The sequence below is a fragment of the Artemia sp. Qi Xiang Cuo genome, chromosome 1 (assembly GCF_049724085.1).
Source record: "Artemia sp. Qi Xiang Cuo chromosome 1, ASM4972408v1, whole genome shotgun sequence".
In the NCBI taxonomy this organism is placed as follows: Eukaryota; Metazoa; Arthropoda; class Branchiopoda; order Anostraca; family Artemiidae; genus Artemia; species Artemia sp. Qi Xiang Cuo.
Genome location: NC_142794.1, coordinates 56,013,420 through 56,035,304, shown reverse-complemented (window position 1 = coordinate 56,035,304; position 21,885 = coordinate 56,013,420). Strand labels below are relative to the sequence as shown.

General features: G+C 36.3%; 1 protein-coding gene across 3 annotated transcripts in view; it reads right to left on the bottom strand.

Moving 5' to 3' along the window:
• The window catches only part of Rip11 (Rab11 interacting protein), an 80,091-nt gene that overhangs the window by 44,456 nt on the left and 13,750 nt on the right, over positions 1-21,885 (bottom strand). For all 3 annotated transcript variants that reach the window (XM_089108396.1, XM_089108405.1, XM_089108398.1), the window contains exons 2-3: positions 19,851-19,889; positions 14,126-14,231 (exon numbers count right to left, since the gene is read on the bottom strand). In XM_089108396.1, the coding sequence (XP_088964522.1) occupies positions 14,126-14,231; positions 19,851-19,889 (145 nt within the window). The remainder of the gene's footprint in view (positions 1-14,125; positions 14,232-19,850; positions 19,890-21,885) is intronic.

Genomic DNA, 21,885 nt, shown 5'->3' with positions numbered 1-21,885 from the left:
CTATTTAAGATGTCAGAATTATAATCTCTCATTGGCAGTTTCAAATCACAAAATCGTATAACAACAAAAAAAAACTTTTGTTTTTTCAAGTCAAAACTGAAAACGAGCAAAAGTTGAAGTGAGCGAGAGGGGAAAGTTGCTCCATTCAATCTCCAATAGCATTATTCAAGCGGTTGATGACGCTTGTCTGCAAACAACAAATTTTTTCATATTTTGGCTGAGAAAATGAAATTATTGCACAATAGTTTTGAAAACCAATAAAAATATGCAATTGTTAATTGAACAATAAAGTTTCATTAAAATGCAAACAGTCCCTTAAATACTACGACCAGCATTTAAAGGAAATTAAAAAAAAATTCTCGTTTCAATCTCTACCGTCCCTCTCTACTTGTTTTTGAAAAACATTCTGTATTTTGGAAGAATAGGAATATAGGTCTACGTCTTAAGATTTGAATAATGGAAGTCATGGCAATGAAAGTGGTCGAGTATAGCGGTGAAACATGGGTTCCCAAGCAAGCCTCAGTACAGCTGTTTTTTGTTTTCGCTTTCCTTTCTTTTTTAGGATGTCGCAAACTGTCATCTATACTGGAAAGATTCTACGCTACAATTCCCAGGCTAGCGCAAAGAAACCTCCACGAAAACATCCCAAATCCACCAATACATCTTTTTTTTTAACCGATCATATGCAAATACAATACGACCCCAACTACACAGGCGATTCTAAAAACCTATTAGAGGACCTGAACACAGCATGTTTACGTTCTTGCCACGTCAAGATGTTGAACAATAGAGTATGAAATAGAAGGAACAAACTGTTTTTCAAATACAGAAGCCCACCAGCTTTGAATAAAATAGAGCACACATTGAAGTTCAACCTTTGAACTTGTCACTTACAAACATTCTTGTTTCGAGGGTTCTGTCAGTTTTACTCGCACGTTACTTGCGAACAAAGTAGCAAGCCACACTAAATGCCTGCTGCCTGGGTACACTCGTGACAGGGACCACGAGATGATCGATATCACATTCCGTAAGCTCCGGGATGTGATCCTGACTCCAAAAGTCGAACGGGTCAGTTACCGAAAAGAACGACAAGTCTGGTAAGCAGCAAAGCGGAAGGTGGAAAAAACACTTTAAACTGGCGCTATTGATCTTAATCATAAGCAGCGCAATCGCGCTGTCTAAGTAAAGAACGATGTTGGCACAATATATTATTATTTTTTTTTCTTTAGACCAGGGCACTTCGTATCGAAGTAGTTTTCGTAGAAACTTCAAAAAGGGCTCATTCGATTGGGAATTTGAGTGGCTTGTGCCCTTTTTAATAGTCGAAAGTGATTGGAAGGCAACTAACACCCCTTCAACGCCCATCAGTTTCCCTAAAACATTCAACCAAAACTTTTAGATAGCTATATTGTTCAGCGTAATAGATTTCCAGATATAAATTATATTTTTGGTGAGGACATTCTCCCACAACCCTCAGGGCAAGGGTTGTAAGTTCTGCCCTGGGGGCATATGAGGTTTTTATGGAAAGTGTTTTTGTAGAAACTTCGGAAAGGGGTCATTCGATTGGAAATTCAAAGGGCTAGTGCCCTTTTCAATAATCGAAAGTGATTGGAGGGCAACTAACCCCCCTCTCTCGCCCAACCTTTTCCCCAAACACATCCAATCAACATTTTGAGATAATTATTTTGTTCAACGTAGTAGAAAGTTCCGGAAATTAGATCTTTGAGGATGACAACCCCCCCCCCCATAACCCTCAGGGCAAGGGTTTTAATTTATGCCCTAGGGGCATATAAGGTTTTTATAGAAAACGTTGTCGTAGAAACTTCAATACGGGTTCATTTGATTGGAAATTGAAATGGCTAGTGCCCTTTTTAATAGTCAAAAGTGATTGGAAGGCAACTAACACCCCTTCCACGCCCACCATTTATCCAAACACATCCAATCAAAATTTTGAGATAGCCATTTTGTTCAAAGTAGTTGAAAGACCCGGAAATTATACCTTTGAGGATGACACTCCCCCCACAGCCCTCAGGGTAATGGTTGTAAGTTATGCTTTGTTGTAGAAACTTGAAAAAGGGCTAATTCATATAGAAATTCAAAGGGCTAGTCCCCTTTTTAATATTCGAAAGTGATTTGAGGGCAACTAACCCCCCTCTCACCCCCACGTTTTCCCCACTAACACATCCAATCACAACTTTTAGACAGCCATTTAGTTCAACGTAGTTAAAAGTTTTAGAAATTAGGTCTTTGAGAAGTATAATCCCCTCAGAGCCCACGGGGCAAGGGTTGTAAGTTATACCCTGGGGGCATATAAGGTTTTTTATAGATAGTGATGTTGTAGAAACTAGAAGAAGGACTCATTCGATAGGAAATTCAAAGGGCTAGTGCCCTTTTAAATAGTCGAAAGTAATTTGAGAGCAACTAACCCCCCTCTCACACCCACCATTTCTCCAAACACACCCAATCAAAATTTTGAGATGGCCATTTTGTTCGACGTAGGTTAAAAAGTCCGGAAATTATGTTTTTGAGGATGATACTGCCTCCACAGCCCTCAGGGCAAGGGTTGTAAATTATACCAGGGGGCATATAAGGTTTTTTTTTATCGAAACGGTTGTGGTAGAAAAGTCAAAAGGGAATAATTCGATTGGAAATTAAAACGGCTAGTGCCCTTTTTAATAGTCGAAAGTGATTGAAGGGCAAGTAAGCCCCAATCACGCCCACCATTTCCCCAAACACATCCAATAAAAATTTTGAAATAGTCATTTTGTTGAACGAAGTTGAAAGGTCCGGAAATTATGTCTTTGAGGATGACAACCCCCTCACAGCCCTCAGGGCAAGGGTTGTAAATTATACCCTGGGGCATATAAGGTTTTTTTATAGAAAGCGTTGTCGTAGAAACTTCAAAAAGGGCTCATAAACTGAAAATTGAAAGGGCAAGAGCCTTTTTTAATAGTTGAAAGTGATTGGGGAGCAACTAACGTCCACCATTTCCCCACTAACACATCCAATCAAAATTTTGAGATAGCCATTTTGTTTAACGTAGTTCAAAGTTCTGGAAATTAGGTCTTTGAGGATGACAACCCCCTCACAGCCCTCAGGGAAAGGGTTGTAATTTAGTGCCCTTTTTAACAGTCGAAAGTAATTGGAAGGCTTGACATTTTTATAGTAAAGATCAATGTGGGTACAATGTATTATTATTATTATTATTTTTTTAGACCAGGGCACTTCGTATCGAAGGAGTTGTCGTAGGAACTTCGAAATAGGTTCAGTCGATTGAAAATAGAAAGGGATAATGCCCTTTTTAATAGTCGAAAGTGATTGAAAGACAAATAATGTTCATCGCATATCCTCCCTCCCATATGTAAATTATGCTTCAGAAACAGATGTAGCCTTAAGATTAAGTAGAAATGAACTTTTGTAATGCTAATTCCCAATAAGGCGTATCGGCAGTATCCCAAGAATGACTGGGGCTATTATGTTCAAACTTTCGGGGCTACCTATGCTCTTAAAATTTAACAAAATCAAAATAGCGTAAGTGTATCCGAGCTATCAAAGAAAGTAAACAGATTTTTTTGCGAATGGTATCAAGTTTTCTATTTCAGGTCAACTAGAGGAGGTATGAAACTAAATTAAACACTACTATATGTGTCTAGATTTTTAAAATGGTGTATGCTGTTAAAAATTGCTGAAAATTTTTATCCAGCATAGGCTACAAATAGCAGGCCAAACTATAAAGTCTTAAAAAAAACGAAAAGATTTAAAGTATTATTTTCTTTTCCCCTGAAAATACTATGTCCATATAAAACGAACAGAAATTAATTAAAAAAAATAAGTAATTAATTTTTCCACAAAATAAGCTTTTCAAAGAAAAGTAAAGAACTCCATTAAACCAAAAATGAGCAAAAATAAAATCAAATAATCTATCAAGCGTAAAACTACCACAAATCAGCATCGATAAATAAATGAAACCCAAAACGAACAGAAATTACAATAAATAACCGAAGCAAACTCAAAACGAGAAGAAATTAATATGAGTAGGGCTGAAAACCCCTATGCCTTCCCAAGGCCAGAACATAATTTGCACTTTACTGGAAAAAAATACATATGATTGTGCTTTGTCAGTTTAATATACATATACTGATATTTAGTGATCAATATGTTAATTTTTTTGGATTTATTAAAGTTATAAAAGTAAAAACATTTATGTTTTTTCAGTAAAGTGCAAATTATGTAGCCTTCATAATAAATCAAATAATATTAACATTTTTATTGCTAAATATCAGTATATGTATATTAAACTGACAATGCACATTCATTTATGTATTTTTTCAGTAAAGTGCAAATTATGTTCTGGCCTTGGGAAGGCATAGGGGTTTTCAGCCCTACTCATGTTAATTTCTTCTCGTTTTGAGTTTGCTTCGGTTATTTATTGTAATTTCTGTTCGTTTTGGGTTTCATTTATTTATCGATGCTGGTATGTGGTAGTTTTACGCTTGATAGATTATTTGATTTTATTTTTGCTCATTTTTGGTTTAATGGAGTTCTTTACTTTTCTCTGGAAAACTTATTTTGTGGAAAAAGTTTGTTTTTAATTAATTTCCAAATAAGGGGACTGAGTGTAAACGTAATTTTTCGAATTAGTCTTATCGTCTCTCTACGACCATCCGGTGACCCGCTAGCGTTTGGGAGAATACAAGAAGAAAAAGAAAAACATGAAAAGGAGATAGATCAGTGCTATCCATGCTATAATACTATTTTCTTTGGTCTTTGGAGTGCGGACTGTAAACCTCTAGTTAGGCGTTTTCAACACAAGCAATTTCAATGGTGTACTTATTATTTTGACCCAACCCCATTTTTGAGAGGTTTCGTTTTTTTTCGAAAATAAGAGAAATTTGTTTTGCGCTCAAGATTACATAGTTGGCATTTCCAGATCAGCATCAAATGATTTTTGTGCATAGAATAGTTTTTCTAAAAACACATTTTTTAAAATTTCAGTTACTATGGGCTAAGATTTGCTATGCTGCAGCTACTGCTGCATCCATGTCTAAAATTCGTTGAATACGAGCACTGATAAATCCATAGAGCCCCCTTTTCTACTGATCTGCACACAAAATCCTTTCTACTTGTTTGCAAACTGCCCAACCTTACTAGCTTTGTTCCAAGATCTAAGTCTAAAGTATTGCAAGCTTCTTATCTGTTTTGGACCAACTTTGAAAAAAAATTGCGCTCCAGGTTCTAGTATCTGAAGGATACCTTGGAGTAAGACTGGAGCTTCTTCTTAGCTGACAAAGCATTAGTTACAAGAGCTAGCTAAATAAATAAAAATTTAATTACCGACAGGTCATTTCGTCAGCACTCCACAAGGTAAACGGCAACTCTCTCCTCATAGACTTTGACTAAATTTTCCCTGTTCCAATCTGCCGTAGAATCTGATCTTTGACAGAGGGCGTTAGTCTTGTTTTGTTTAAAAACCGAAAAAATCAGTCATCAACTTCACTCAGACTCTAGTTGTTTCGTATTTCTATTCTCACCTGAGGGAGCGAGCTCACATGAGTTGCTAAATTAGCTTGTGAGTGACTGTCTGGCCGTCACTCTCTCAACCAAAGTCATTCTTTCATAGACAAATGGATCCAAGTAAGCTGCAGGTTCGTAACACTCCAAACCATATTTAGGGTTGTGAATGAAGTACTTCTTCAACTGGACCAAGAGCTGATCTTTGAGATAATTTTCGAGCTGGTTAGCCGATCTCGCCTCGCAGAATCTTACCAACCCCTTCACCAGCCTGTAAGCTTTGCTCAATATTGTGTAGGTAGATCGGGCAATTTTAGTTGCCTCTTCCAAAGAGCATATATAACTAGATGTGCTCTGAAGAAACCACCATTCCCGCTCGGACAGTTCTAGTTCTCTGATCTTAATGTCTCGAACATTAAGGTCACATAATTTATGAAGGGCAGACTTTCTCTGGAGGGAGGAACTGATCATGGTTTGTATGCTGTTCAAGCGAACTTTCATGTCATGAGTGATATGGCCATTCAGCCCTATGTCTTTGCAAAGCCCTTCAAATATGTCATGTTGAATATTCAATTTTTTCAGTAACTTCAGGCCTTACGCAACTTCTGCAGTGCAACAATTATTGACACTTGTACTAGGTCTCTAGTGCTGCCTCAGAGTCAGATGTAGTTAGTTTCGGCCTAATCGTCACACGCACTTCCTTCACCTGACTTGTCAGGGTCATCCATATCAGACGCGGTGTCAGCAATATCCTCATCTATGACATCGCGTAGGTCATATTCGGCTGCATCAATCTTTTGCTCTCTGATACTACACAAAATACTTTGTCCTCAATTGCATATTTTTTCATGGCCATTCTAATAGCTGCAAGTACATTTTAAGCTGTATGTCTAATGCAGGGCTCTCACGGCGTCAATCAAGTTAATAAAGTTTTTCACGAAAGTGCGAACCATAAGATATTGTACCACTCACATAAGGAATTCACCTTTTTGACTTTACAGCAATTTTTCATAGAAATTAAATGAATTAGTCAGACAAGGAGCTAAGAAAACCCTTTTTTAAGCATTTTTTACTTTTTATAATAAATGACGATATTTTTTTGTTTCTATTAACAGGCAAAATATTTAAACAAGTATACACTATTATATTTGTAGACATTAATTTGTATGTTACTTATTTGAAATTAATTAAAAAAACTTTTTCCAGAAAATAAGTTTTTCAACGTTTTTCAATAAATAACCGAGTCAAACTCAAAACGAGCAGAAATTAACATAAGTTGGGTTCAAAACCCCTATGCCTTCCCAAGGCCAAAACAAAATTTGCACTATACCGAAAAAATATAATTTTTTTTACTTTTATAACTTTAATAAATCAAATAATATTAACATTTTGATTGCTAAATATCAGTATATGTATATTAAACTGACAATGCACATTAATTTGTACTTTTTCAGTAAAATGCAAATTATATTCTGGCCTTGGGAAGGCATAGGGGTTTTGAGCCCTACTCGTGTTAATTTCTGCTCGTTTCGAGTTTGACTCGATTATTTATTGTAATTTCTGTTCGTTTTGGGTTTCATTTATTTATCGATACTGATTTGTAGTTGTTTCACGCTTGGTAGATTGTTTGATTTTATTTTTGCTCATTTTTTTTTTAATGGAGTTCTTTACTTTTCTTTGAAAAACTTATTTTGTGGAATTTTTTTTTTTAAATTAATTTCTGTTCGTTTTATATTGACATAGTCTTTTGAGGGAAAAAGAAAATAATACTTTAAATCTTTTCGTTTTTTAAGACTTTATAGTTTGGCCTGCTATTTGTATGCTTGAGACAAATTTTCAGCAATCTTTAACAACATACACCTTTTTAAAAATTCCCCCAGGGCATAACTTATAACCCTTGCCCTGAAGACTGTGGGGAGAATTTCCTGCTCAAAGGTATAATTTCCTGAACTTTGAACTGCGTGGAGTAAAATGGTTATCTCAAAATCTTTATTGGATGTGTTTGGGAAAATTGTGGGCGTGAGAGGGGCGTTAGTCGCTCCCCAATCACTTTTAACTATTAAAAAACGCACTAGCAATTTCAATTTCCAATTGAATGAGCCCTTTTGAAGTTTCTACGCTTTCAATAAAAACCTTATACGCCCCCAGGGCATAATTTACAACCCTTGCCCTGAGGGCTGTGGGGGGGTTGTTATCCTCAAAGACCTAATTTCCAGAACATAAAACTACGTTGAATAAAATAGCTATCTTAAAGTTTTGATTAGATGTGTTGGGGGAAAAGGTGTCCGTGAGAGGCGGGTTAGTTGCCCTCTAATCACTTTCGACTATCAACAAGGGCACTAGCCCTTTGAATTTCCAATCAAATGAGCCTTTTTTTAAAGTTTCTACGACAACGCCTTCTATAAAAAATCTTATATGCCCCAGGGCATAACTTACAACCCTTGCCCTAAGGGCTGTGGGGGGCTGTCCTCAAGAACATAATTTCTATCTGGAAATCAACTACGCTGAGCAAAATGTCTATCTCAAAATTTTGATTGGATGTGTTTCGGGAAACGGTGGGCGTGGAACAAGGCCGTATCCAGGAGGGGGGGGGGGTTCCCCGGTTTGCCCCCCCCCCCCCCAAAAAAAAATGTTTGTTTGACTCGTAAAAACGTAACAAAAATGGACATAAACAAATTTTGTATGCGTTTTTTGAGGTTTTCTGCGTAAACCCCCTAAAAAAATTAGTAAACCCCCCCCCCCGAACAAAAATCCTGGTTGCGCTTCTGGCGTCGAAGGGGTATTAGTCACCTTCCAATCACTTTCGAATATTAAAAAGGGCACAAGCCAGTCCAATTTCCAATTAAATAAGCCCTTTTTGAAGTTTCTATGAAAACTTCTTCGATACAAAGTGCCCAGCTCTAAAGGAAAGAAATAATAAATAATGCATTGGGCCAACATCCTTCTTCTATGCCCACCAGGGTATAACTTAAAACCATCGCCCTGAGGGTTGGGTGGGAGGGTCCTTCTCTTTACTTAGTCCCCGTTTCCTGTCTCGTTCTCGAGTGTCCCCGTTCTTTACTTAGGCAGCGCGACCACACTGCCTATGATTTATACAACAACTTTCTATATAAACCTTATATGCCCCTAGGGCATAACTTACAACCCTTGCACTGAGGGCTCTGAGGGGGTTATCTTCCTAAAAGACCTAATTTCCAGAACGTTCAACTACGTTGAACAAAATGGATATCTCAAAATTTTGATTGGATGTGTTTTTGAAAATGGTGGGCGTGAGAGGGGCGTTAGTCGCTATCTAATCATTTTCAACTATTACAAAAGGCACTAGCCCTTTCAATTCCCAACTGAATGAGCCCTTTTGAAGTTTCTACGACAACTCTTTCAATGAAAACTTTATATGCCCCCAGGGCATAACTTAAAACCCTTGCACTGAGGGCTCTGAGGGGATTATAATCCTAAAAGAAAAAATTTCCCGAACTTTCAACTACGTTGAACAAAATGGATATCTCAAAATTTTAATTTGACGTGTTTGGGAAAATGGTGGGCATGAGAGGGGCTTTAGTCGCTATCCAATCACTTTCAACTATTAAAAAAGGAACAAGTCCTTTCAATTTCCAATTGAATGAGCCCTTTTGAAGTTTCTACGACAACACTTTCAATAAAACTTGATATGCCCCCAGGATATAACTTACAACCCTTGCCCTGAGGGCCGTGGGGGGAGGGGTTGTCATCCTTAAAGACCTAATTTCTAAACCTTTCAACTACGTTGAATAAAATGGCTATCTAAAAATATTGATTGGAGGTGTTTGGGGGAATGATTGGGGTGGGGGGGGGGGGGGCTAGTTGCCCTCCAATCTATTTTGACTATTGAAAAGGGCACTAGCCCTTTGAATTTCCAATCGAATGAGCCCCTTTTGAAGTTTCTACGACAACGCCTTCTATAAAAAACTCATATGCCCCCAGGGCATAACTTAAAACCCTTGCCCTTAGGGTTGTGGGGGAGAGTCTTCCTCAAAAATATATTTTCTATCTGGAAATCAACTACGCTGAACAAAATGGATATCTCAAAATTTTGATTGGATGTGTTTGGGGGAATGATGGGGGTAGTGGGGGGGGGAGATAGTTGCCGTCCAATCACTTTCGATTATTGAAAAGGGCACTAGCCCTTTGAATTTCCAATTGAATGAGCCTGTTTTTAAGTTTCTACGACAACGCCTTCTATAAAAAACCTTATATGCCGCCAGGGCATAACTTAAAACCCTTGCCCTGAGGGCTCTGGGGGAGTGTCCTTATTTTCTATCTGGAAATCAACTACGCTGAACAAAATGGGTATCTCAAAATTTTGATTGGATGTGTTTGGGGAAACGATGGGCGTGGGGGGGGGGGGTAGTAGCCCTTCAATCACTTTACTTTCGACTATTAAAAAGGGCACTAGCCCTATGAATTTCCAATCTAATGAGCCTGTTTTGAAGTTTCTACGACAACGCCTTCTATAAAAACCTTATATGCCCCCAGGGCAAAACTTAAAACCCTTGCCCTGAGGGTTGTGGGGGAGTGTTCTCCTCAAAAATATATTTTCTGTCTGAAAATCAACTACGCTGAACAAAATGGCTATCTCAAAATTTTGATTGGATGTGTTTAGGGAATGATGGGCGTGGGGGGGGGCTAGTTGCCCTCCAATCACTTTCGACAATTAAAAAGGGCACTAGAACTCTCGATTTCCAATCGAATGAGCCCCCTTTGAAGTTTCTACGACGACCCCTTCCATATGAAGTACCCTTCTCTAAAGTAAAAAGTAATACATAATACATTGTGCCCACATTATTCTTATATGCACTCAGGGCATACCTTAAAACCCTTGCCCCGAGGGTTGTGGGGGAGTGTCCTTCTCAAAAATATATTTTATATGTGGAAATCAACTACTCTGAACAAAATGGCTATCTAAAAATTTTGATTTGATGTGTTTGGGGGAATGCTGGGCGTGGGGGGGGGCTAGTTGCCCTCCAATCACTTTCGACTATTAAAAAGGGCACTAGCCACTCCAATTTCCAATCGAATGAGCCCTTTTCGAAGCTTCTACAACAACTCCTTCGATACGAAATGCCCGGGTATGGAGAAAAAAAAAAAACACATTGCCACATCGTTCTTTACTTAGGCACCGCTAGCGCGCTGCCTATGATTTTCCACACGTCTTCTGCTATTGGTTGAACTTTGCGGAGTTTCTTGAAAAACTTAAATAAAGTTCAACTTTTTTCGACAGCATTTAAGTCAACAAAGTTATGCGAGGAAAACAGTTTATTAAATTTGCGGACAGCTTTATCAACTTTACTGACGCTGTGGGAGCCCCGCACAATTGTCTAGCGCTTGAAGTGTAATATGCAACTCTGGATCGGCCCAATGTCCACTTGTTTGCTTGGGGTAGTGCACAGTTACTGCCAGGTAGCCCCCTCCTTATGAATATAGAAAGAAATATTTAAGGCAGTTTTAAGGTTCAGCTCACTTCAGACCTGGGGTGGCTAAGCTTTTTTGTTCACCTGAGTTTATTCACATTCACAAAAATGCAAATTCAAGCTTACGCTCAACCTTTTACCTCTCTGGATCGTTTGTAGCTTTTCCCTGCTACACCACACTTGACTTATTTCCTTTCTTTACATTTTCTTCTTTTGTGATCCAGACGCTTTGACCTCGCAGCCAGATTACAGCACAAAAGTTGGCTGACCTCTATCGGCTAGACCCGTGATTTCCAACGTGGGGCGCAGGCCTTACAGGTGGGGCATAATAATATTTTGGTGGGTCACGGGTAGGACGTGCACCCTTCCGTTGACTATGCTTTACAGCCTTAATTAAAAAAAAAAAAAACGTTTTTCATGTGAATGATGTGACATTCATGTGCATTTAAAGGACAAAAAAGATATATGAAAGTACTGCAATGACGCCATACATTGTATAAAAGATGTTGTATTTAGACAATATTTTTCATTAGTTTAAAATATGCCTAGAGGACAAACCAAAAAAAGATACCAAGCTGGCCTTTTAAGCTTCCTTCAGGTGAATACACGTAAAATTTTGAATAACAAAATTCAAATATCACAAGGGAGGCATCATGATTTCAGAAATGGCTAGGTAGAACACGGCCCAAAATCGGTTGAGAACCATTGGGCTTGACAATAACGCAAACGCAAGCGCTAGTTAAAATGAAAAAAAAAGGAAAACAAGTAAAAAAAACAAAAACGAAAAAAAAACAGGTTAAGTAAAAACAGAACTGAAAAAGATCTGACAAAAACAGATTACCTGTTTCTGTTATATTTTTTTTTTTAAAAACAGAAACAGGTTAGACAAAAATATGAACAGAAACAAAAAGAGAAACAGTGCCGAGGCTTAGTCTCAAAAGGCCGAGGAAGATTCGTTTAATGTTTTCCAGAGGAATTGTCTGAGGATGGATGGTTTTAGGCACTCCTTTGATTTACCCTATATAAACAATAAGTTATTCGAAAAAATATGATTCAAACCAACTTGCTAGGGCTATAAAGAAAGAAAATTTAAGATAACTAGGCCATTTTTTTGTGAATGAAGGTTGGCAGGTTTCAGAATATTAGCCTTTTTGGCCATCCGTCTGCGGCAAAACGAAAAGCAGTTCGTCCACAAACGGGATTGGAAGATACTATAAGAAAAGATTTAAGGGTAATCCTTAAGGAAGGATTTAAGAAAGTCCAAGGAATTCCTTGGTGGCGGCAAAGATTTAAGTTCTGAATAGTCTGGGATGCGGAACTAGCGTGCACATACCCTTTGGCCTCCTCCAGGGCATAACTTATAACCCTTGCCCTGAAGACTGTGGGGAGAGTGTCCTCCTCAAAGGTATAATTTCCTGAACTTTGAACTGCGTGGAACAAAATGGCTATCTCAGAATCTTTATTGGATGTGTTTGGGAAAATGGTGGGCGTAAGAGGGGCGTTAGTCACTCCCCAATCATTTTCAACTATTAAAAAAGGCACTAGCAATTTCAGTTTCCAATTGAATGAGCCCTTTTGAGGTTTCTATGCTTCCAATAAAAACCTTATACGCCCCCAGGGCATAATTTACAACCCTTGCCCAGAGGGCTGTGGGGGGTTGTCATCCTCTAAGACCTAATTTCCAGAACTTAAAACTACGTTGAATAAACTGGCTATCTCAAAGTTTGGTTAGATGTGTTGGGGGAAAAGGTGTCCGTGAGAGGCGGGATAGTTGCCCTCTAATCACTTTCGACAATTAAAAAGGGCATTAGCCCTTTGAATTTCCAATCGAATGAGCCTTTTTTTAAAGTTTCTACGACAACGCCTTCTATAAAAAAAAACCTTATATGCCCCCAGAGCATAACTTACAACCCTTGCCCTAAGGGCTGTGGGGGACTGTCCTCGAGAACATAATTTCGATCTGGAAATCAACTACGCTGAGCAAAATGGCTATCTTAAAATTTTGATTGGATGTGTTTCGGGAAATGGTGGGCGTGGAACAAGGCCGTATCCAGGAGGGGGGAGGGGTTACCCGGTTTGACCCCCCCCCCCCCGAAATGTTTGTCTGACTCGTAAACACGTAACAAAAATGGACATAAACAAATTTTGTATGCGTTTTTTGAGGTTTTTTGTGTAACCAACACCCCCTAAAAAAAAAATTAGTACCCCCCCCCAAAAAAAATCCTGGATGCGCTTCTGGCGTGGAAGGGGTGTTAGTTACCTTCCAATCATTTATAACATTTAAAAAGAGAAAAAGCAACTCCAATTTCCGTTTGAATTAGTCCTTTTCAAAGTTTCTACGGCAACTTCTTTGATAGGAAGGGCCCTGCTCTAAAGGAAAAAAATAATATATAACACATTGCGCCAACATCATTCTTATGTGCCCCCAGGGCATAACTTAAAACCCTTGCCCTGAGGGTTGTGGGGGAGTGTCCTCCTCTTTACTTAGTCCCCGTTTCTTGTCTCATTCTCAAGTGTCCCCGTTCTTTACTTAGGCAGCGCGATCGCGCTGCCTATAATTTATACAACAACTTTCTATATAAACCTTATATGCCCCCAGGGCAAAACTTATACCCTTTGCACTGAGGGCTCTGAGGGGGTTACCTTCCTAAAGGACCTAATTTCCATAACGTTCAACTACGTTGAACAAAATGGATATCTCAAAATTTTGATTGGATGCCTTTTTGGCATTAGTCTGCGGCAAAACGAAAAGCAGTTCGTCCACAAACGGGATGGAAGATGCTATAAGAAAAGATTTAAGGGAAATCCTTAAGGAAGGATTTAAGAAAGTCCAAGGAATTCCTTGGCGGCGGCAAAGATTTAAGTTCTGAATAGCCTGGGATGCGGGAGGAGCGTGCACATACACTTTGGCCTCGGGTGACTTGGCGTTGTAGTGAGTTGTTTAGAAGTATTAGTTGTTGTTTTACGGCCTTTCATTTCTTTTCAATACTTCACTTTCAAAGCAAAATCGTTATTTTTCTTTACTTGAAAGAGGCAGTAACCTCAATGAATTTAATTTGTAATTTGGTGTTTTAATTTTAGAAAATAAGCTCCAATAGAAAATTCAAAGCAATAAATATGCTATGAGAGATACTTGATGAATATTATTTGGATTTTCTAATACTTACAGTTCGCATTCTTCATTCCATTCCACACTGGGTCCTGATCTGTCCTTTATTGTAGTCTGATATTTTTCCTTCCCCAAAGACATTGTGACAAAGGCATCGTTTGTCCCTAAAAGCAGGAAGAAACTAAATTTTTCCAATTTTTCATAAGACATATTCGTACTAAGAATCCTACTCGAGAATAGAAACAAATATAATATTTAGGTAAAATACTAGAGTAAATAGTAAAATAGGTCACCAACAGTATAATTTAAAGGGAACAAATAATATTCAAAGGAAGCTGAATATTTTGAACCTCGTAAGCAAATACAAAAGAATTTCTTGGAAATTGACGGCCTTGAATTAGAAGGGAGCAGAGCTGACAGACCTCACAAACAGAGGAGCAATAAAGTAATTTTACCAGTCACATATGGGTTTGAAAATTGATCAGCACTTTCTTTCTCTTGGGAGTCATTCCTAGATGTGTGCCTTACTAAGACCGTTAATTATTCAAATGCATATACTCTCTACATGACAGTTATTAATTTCTTTCACTGTGAGCGAGATTTAGGAAACTAGGATATCTTATCTGATAAATAAGATTAATTATGCTTTAACATCCATAGAATATATTTCAGAACAAAAAACATAAATTAGAATGAACTTTCAGAAACACTTGAAGATTTTGATATACAGTCCATTATAGAAAAAGAGATTGATCTCAATAAAAAAATTAAGCTGTTCCAAGGTAAAATTTGTCAAAACAACAATTCCTTACAAAGAAGTGAAACCCCAAAAAGGAAACAAACATCAAGTGGAATAAAAAATGTTTTAAAGCTAAGAAAGAGTTGAAAGACGCACAATGGAAATATAACCTGGCGTGGAATCTATATAATCATGCAGAGCACAAAAGAGCAATAAAAAATGTTCTAGAGGCAAAAAGGGAGAGCTAGAAGATGTTTCTGGATAATCTGAATTTTCAGAAACCTGCATTAATAGTGTATGATTTTATGGAGCCAATGCAAAATTGTGAATAATAAAAAGAATGAAGAGAAGAAGAGATTGTTTGAATATTTTACCTATATTTCAAAATACAGACAGAACATATGCTGTATAGTTTCCAGTAGTATTTATTTTTAAGTTTTTATTAAAGTCTGTCTTCGTGTTTTCAGGGACTGAGGTGCCGTAGCAGTAGGTAAAATACTTCAAAATACTTTCTTTTCTTTATTCTTTTAATTTGTGATACTTTCTCTTTGATTGCTCAATTTTGTTTGTGGTGGGAATTTTCCGGGGAAATTCTCCACAGGGTAGGGGGATGTCTGGGGTAATTTCCCGTGGGGAGGGGGGTTTTCCACGGGGTAAAACACCGGACACCCACCTAGAACACATAAATACATTTAAGAGGACAAGGTTGTCAAAATAAACTTCCTATCCCTCCCATATAGCTTGTTTTGATAAGTACTTGAGCGATGTTATCGGTCTTTGGCTTTGTTCTTAAAAGAGAAAGAGGCGAATACATGGTCTAAAAAAAAAAAAAAAAAAAAACTAAAACTAACACATATTTTCCTTGAAATTTGAGATGAACTGTAAATCCGATTTCATGTCTGTTTTCTAAGCAGCTATATCCGATATTATCGTAAACAACATAAAAAATAGAGCGAGCAATGTTCTTTAATGATTTTTATTCTATAATTTGCGGTTTCTGAACAAATCCTGTAAAATCCTTCGCATACCTGCTCTCCAAATGGGAAAACAACCAACAAAGAGGCAAAAACGTGTTAAAATATAGTATACATTGACACAAAGGATGGTGAATAGTTCATACAGGGATTTCTACAGGGGATGGTGATGCAAGCCCCCCCCCCAAAAAAAAAAATCCCGCCCAGTTTTTCAAGGTAGAAGTCCTTGATTCAATCTGAGAGGGAGGAAGGGTCCTTGCTATTCATGGTTGTATTGCCATACAAGCTGCTGCCAAGCTGCCCCTTCAGCAATTTGGTTCTTTTTATTTTCAAATGAGTAAGCCTTAAAAAGAAACACTAGACTATCAACACACAATTTTCAAGATACCATAGCCCATCACTATGATCTTAACATAAAATATGCTGCTTCTTACTTTATGAAAGGCGTCTCTGTTTAAGGCCCACTATTATTACACAATGTCTGAGTCTGTTGATCTGCTTGAGATAAACCGTTTACTTTCAGGGATTTTGTTTTAATTCTAAAAATTACATATATATTAATAACAAACAGATACACATAATCAGATTTCTGTTTAAAGCGGTTTTTATTTCCAAATACAAGAAGATGAAAAATTGCACTTCTCTTAAAACTGTAGGCTTGTTCAATGACTAGAAGATTCAGGAATTTTAGGAAGATTCACGGATTCAGGAATTTATAATTCATAAAGGTTGACTCTGTTAAGTAAATTATTCTGATGTTTTTTGACTGGACAATTTTAGCACTTTCAGATTTTTTTTGATGAAACGTTAAGAATAAATATAAAACGAGGTTAACGAAACTCGAAAAATGAAACTGAAAAGGAACATAAATTAAAATAAACAATGAAGCAAGACTTAAAATGAACATTCATTACAAAAAATAAGGGAGTGTTACCACTCTTCCAAGTGAAACCTACCAAATGGCTAATTAATTGAATTGTCACAGTTTTTGTTTTTTTTAATTAAATTTTACTACATATTAAGAGTGGCGTTACTCCCCCAAAGCACTCCAAAAGACCAAAGAATCATTTGTGTTTTACTAAAAAATAAATAAACAACTTTAATTAAAACCATAATAGCTGAAAATTAAAGTTTTCTATAGCAAAATATTTTTCATTTGTTCGGAAGGAATAGATTTAGAGCCTAAAAATCATTATTGGACATGTCTTACATACTGAGCTAAAAAAATTGAATTGATGATCACAAATAAATTGATATAATACAAAATCAATGTCGCTCCTTACTTTCAGTAAAAAAAAACTTGTTTTTTAATTTAATTTCTGAACGTTTTTTAATTAATTCAGGTTTTGATTTTGGCTCATCATACACGAATAATTAAAACGAAATTTGCATATTTTACTTTTTTGGCTAAATGGCTTTCTCAGAATCTTGATCGGACGATTTTGAAAAAAAGGGGCGGGGGAGGGGGCCTAGTTGCCCTCCAATTTTTTTTGGTTACTTAAAAAGCGCATTAGAACTTTTAATTTTATTTACGAACGTTTTTATTAGTAATAAATATACGTAACTTACGAATTAACTTACGTAACAACCTTCTATATTCACATATTTTTATTACGTATATGAGGGGGTTCGCCCCCTCGTCAATACCTTGCTCTTAACGGAAAAGTTCGAATTTTGTTCCAATTCTTTAAGAATGACCCCTGAATCATAAAGGGTTCAATTAGAATAAATAGCTCTTATGAAAGTACTAAAAAAAACATTAGCGTAAAGAGAGGGGCGTTGAGGAGGGGACAGCCCCTTTTATATACGGAATAACTTCTGTTCGTTTAAAGTTTTAATGTCGCTCCTTACTTTCAGTTAAAAAACTTGTTTTTTAAAATCTAATTTCTGAACGTTTTTGAATTAATGCAGGTTTTAAATTTGGCTCACCATACATGAATAATTAAAACGAGATTTGCATATTAACTTTACATATTTTTTTTAACTATTAATCACTTTAGAATAACCCGAGTTGGATGTTTGCTCCAGTTTTTAGTGATGACTCTTAAACAAAAAAGGTTATTTAATTACAATAATAACCTGTTTAAAAAGTTCAGAAAAAACCTTGGAGTAAGAGTAAGCTATTGAGGAGAGGCAACCTCCCTGAAATACCTAATATTTTCTGTTCGTATTAAGTTTATTACCGCGTATTAAGCTGCTTGAGATAAAATTAAATGCTAAGATTGGCCGAGAAATAACACAAGCAAATTACTGTTTATATTGGCCATTATTTAACAAAATTCGAACTTTAGCGTAAAGAGCGAGGTATTGACGAGGGGGCGAACTTCCTCATATACGGAATATGAGCGCGTTCACCCCCTGGTCAATACCTCGCTCTTTACGCTAAAGTTCGAATTTTTTTCCAATTCTTTAAGAATGACCCCTTGAATCACAAAGGCCGTTTAATTAGAATAAATACCTCTTATGAAATTACTAAAAATACTTGAGTATAAAGAGTGAGGTATTGAGGGGACGAACCCCCTCATTTACGTTATAACTTCTGTTCGTTTTAAGTTTTAATGTTGCTCCTTACTTTCAGGTGAAAAACTTGTTTTTTTTTTTATTTAATTTCTGATAGTTTTTTTTAAATAATGCTGGAAAATCCAGTGCCCGTTTCATGGAAATTCTCTTCCCCCCATGAAAAGATCCTCCCAGGTAACCACCTCTTCCCGATCCCCCCCCCCACAAAAAATTCCCCATGAAAACGTCTGTATGCTTCCCAATACTATATGTGAACAATGGGTAAAGTTTATAACCTGCAGCCCTTCCCCTGGGGACTGTAGGGGATTAAATCGTAATCAAAGACGTAGTTATTGGATTTTTTGACTATTCTGAACAAAATGGCTATCTCAAAATTTTGATCCGGTGACTTTGGAAAAAAATTAGCATGGGAGGGGGCATAGTTGCCCTCCAATTTTTTTGGTGTATTAGAAAGGACACTAGAACTTCTAATTTCCTTTACAATGAGCCCTCTCGCGACATTCTAGGACCAATGGGTCGATAGGATCATCCCTAGGAAGACAAACAAAAAAAAAACAAATAAACACACATCTGTGATCTTTATTATGGCAAAAATACAAAATTCCACATTTTTGCAGATAGGAGCTTGAAACCTCTACAGTAGGGTTCCCTTATATGCTCAATCTAATGGTGTGATTTTCATTAAGATTCTATGACTTTTAAGGGTTTTTTCACCTTTTTTTCGAAAATAAGGCAAATTTTCTCAGGCTTGTAACTTTTGATGGGTAAGACTAAACTTGATGAAACTTGTATATTTAAAATCAGCATAAAATTCCAATTCTTTTGATGTATCTATTGGTAGGGTTCTCTGATATGCTGAATCTGATGGTCTGAGGGTGTTTCCCCCTTTTTGCAAAAATAAGACAAATATTCTCAGTCTCGTAACTTTTGATGGGTAAGACTCAACTTGATAAAACTTATATATTTAAAATCAGCATAAAAATCCAATTCTATTGATGTGTGTATTCGTATCAAAATTCCGTTTTTTAGAGTTTCAGTTACTATTGATTTGGGTCACTCCTTACTTGCAGTTTGTTACCACAAAGTGTGTTTGATAATAAACATATAGGGATTATACAACCATATTTTCCTTTAATATCGAAAATTTTAAAAGCAAGGAAAAAAATTACAAAGTTAGAAATGATCCATTTTTAATAATTTTCTTAAAAAAAACGATTGATTTACAGCAATTCTAACTTACAACAGACTTTTATATATGGATCCTGACCTTCTTCAATGTTGTAGAATTTGGCCTCAAATGAGAATAGCATATTTATTGTCATCTTAAATTGTATTACAGCCTAACCCCATGACAAATCTGGAAGAGGGCAATAGAACTCTCCAATAAGATTGTAACGTTGAAAGTGTACATGTATGTAAAGTGCTCAGGTGGAGGGGGGCTTTAGTTCCATGCCAAAAACTTCAGATTTCCAGATTTTTATATAATTAGAGTAACTACTTACATCTTTTTCCCTTAAGGTATGAAAAAAACATACAAAATAGGTTCTTACCATTTTTTCCTTTCGTTAGAAGTCCTTTTGCTCGGTGAACTGTGAAAGAAAAAACAATGTATAAAAGCTATATTCCAAATTAAAACACTTTGAAAAAACATAGATATCAGTAAACCTTTCTCCATCAATAGAAACAAAACAACCTTTGGCAATGGACAAAGAAAAAAAAAATCGGTACTTAAGTATTAAACGTACTCTTTTATATGGTGCTAAAGAAGTCAAGTTTTGTTAATGCTAATGTAATAAAATAAAATAGGATAAATATATAATAGTTTAGAAACAAATTTGGGCTATATATTTGCACATTAAGGGGGGGGGGGGTAAAACACAGCATATATTAAATATTTAACCTAACCTAACCTAGTTACCTTTCCCCCCTTCTAAACCCCAAAAAACAACAGTTTCAATATTGTTAACGCAATGAAAATCACGCCTTGCATTGCATTACTCTATAACGGTCTCTTGAATGGGCGGGTTTTTCGTGATTGGTTTCCAAAAGAGTACGTTTAATACATAAGTACCAAAAAATCTAATTGTAAATTCCTCATTTTATTCCTTTCACTATTCTCATCACAGTTTTTTTTTTTTTTTTTTTTTTTTTTACCAAAGAACCAAAATATTGAAGAACTAAAAAGTTGATTTTTTTAAGACAATAAAAATTAGTGGTTGAGGGGAGTTTTTAAGTGCAGTGAGGTATGTTGGATTAAAAAAATCGCACAATCTGTTTTTTTATTTCAGTTCTAGGTGCACTCATTTTAGTTTACCTTAACATACATAAACTCAACCAAAAAACGTTTTGAAATCACTGAAAAAAGCTATGGATTGGAAAAAATCTAACCATATTCAGAAACTCATTTGAATTGGGCATACACTACTGCATAAAAAACCCAAGGAACAAGGAATCTTATTTTGTTTGATAAAAATCCAAAAAAAGGCTCAAAATTACAAAAAATAGTCATACATACAGTGAGGAGCCAAATTTATCTTTTTTTTGCTCAAGAATTGCTACCCAGCATTGCAATTCTTTTGGAAGCTTTGACACTGAATTTTTAGAATATAATTTTTCTCAAAAAAAAAAAAAAAAACCCAAAGGCCTAAATTTTTCAAAGAAATAAAAATCATTTCATATATAAATAACAAACAAAAACTTTAAAATAAAAGTTCACTTAATTAACTGTAGGCCTATTGCAAAGAAATAAACAGTCATTAAATAGCAATGAGGTGATGGAGATTAAAGCTCAAAATTGCTTGCAATAGGACATTAAAAAATGTATTAAAACAATCAGTCTTTAAAAAAAAAGGTCGAAGAGACCATCCTTCCCTTAATTTACAAGTATAACTTGAGCAATACAACTCATGTCTGCACAGAGAGATGGGGGGAGGTATATAGAGGCTAATAATGAAAAATAGCAGCTAAATTTGTATTCGCATTTTAACCGCTCCTGTCCTCCCAGACAAATATAGGCCCCGCCCCTTTGATCAAATTTGTGGATACCAAGACTAATGACAGCAAAATTATATAATGTTTTGTATGGTAAGTTTGACTACCTCAGGCAATAAAACACATATTATGAACTTACATGAACTAGGAAAAGTAATTTTTGTTTGCTATTAGGGAAATTAGACTGCAAATGTAATTGAATCTTAAATGTTTGTACTAAATACCTTTATAAGGATTTAATACGCAATCTAAGAAAGTTATTGTTTTTCTGTTGTGTTCCAGAGCAAAGGTATCTTTTTTTTTCTTTTTGTTTGATCAACAGTCTGTAAGTGAGAAGCAGCAAGATATAAAAATTGAAAACTTTTTCCCATATGAGCATATGGGTAGATGTGCCATATTGTTAATTTCCTAAACCTGGGGGATCCTTTATTGTTGCTATTCTAATGTCCAAAAAGCCCTTTTATGATTTCCAAACATTATCATATCAAATTAGTCATGTGTGAGGATTATATCTGCCAAAAATTTGAACTATTCCAATGCCAGTTTAGTTTACTCTTACGTAAAAGACTGTGGGCTAATTTTCGGAGACTGGCA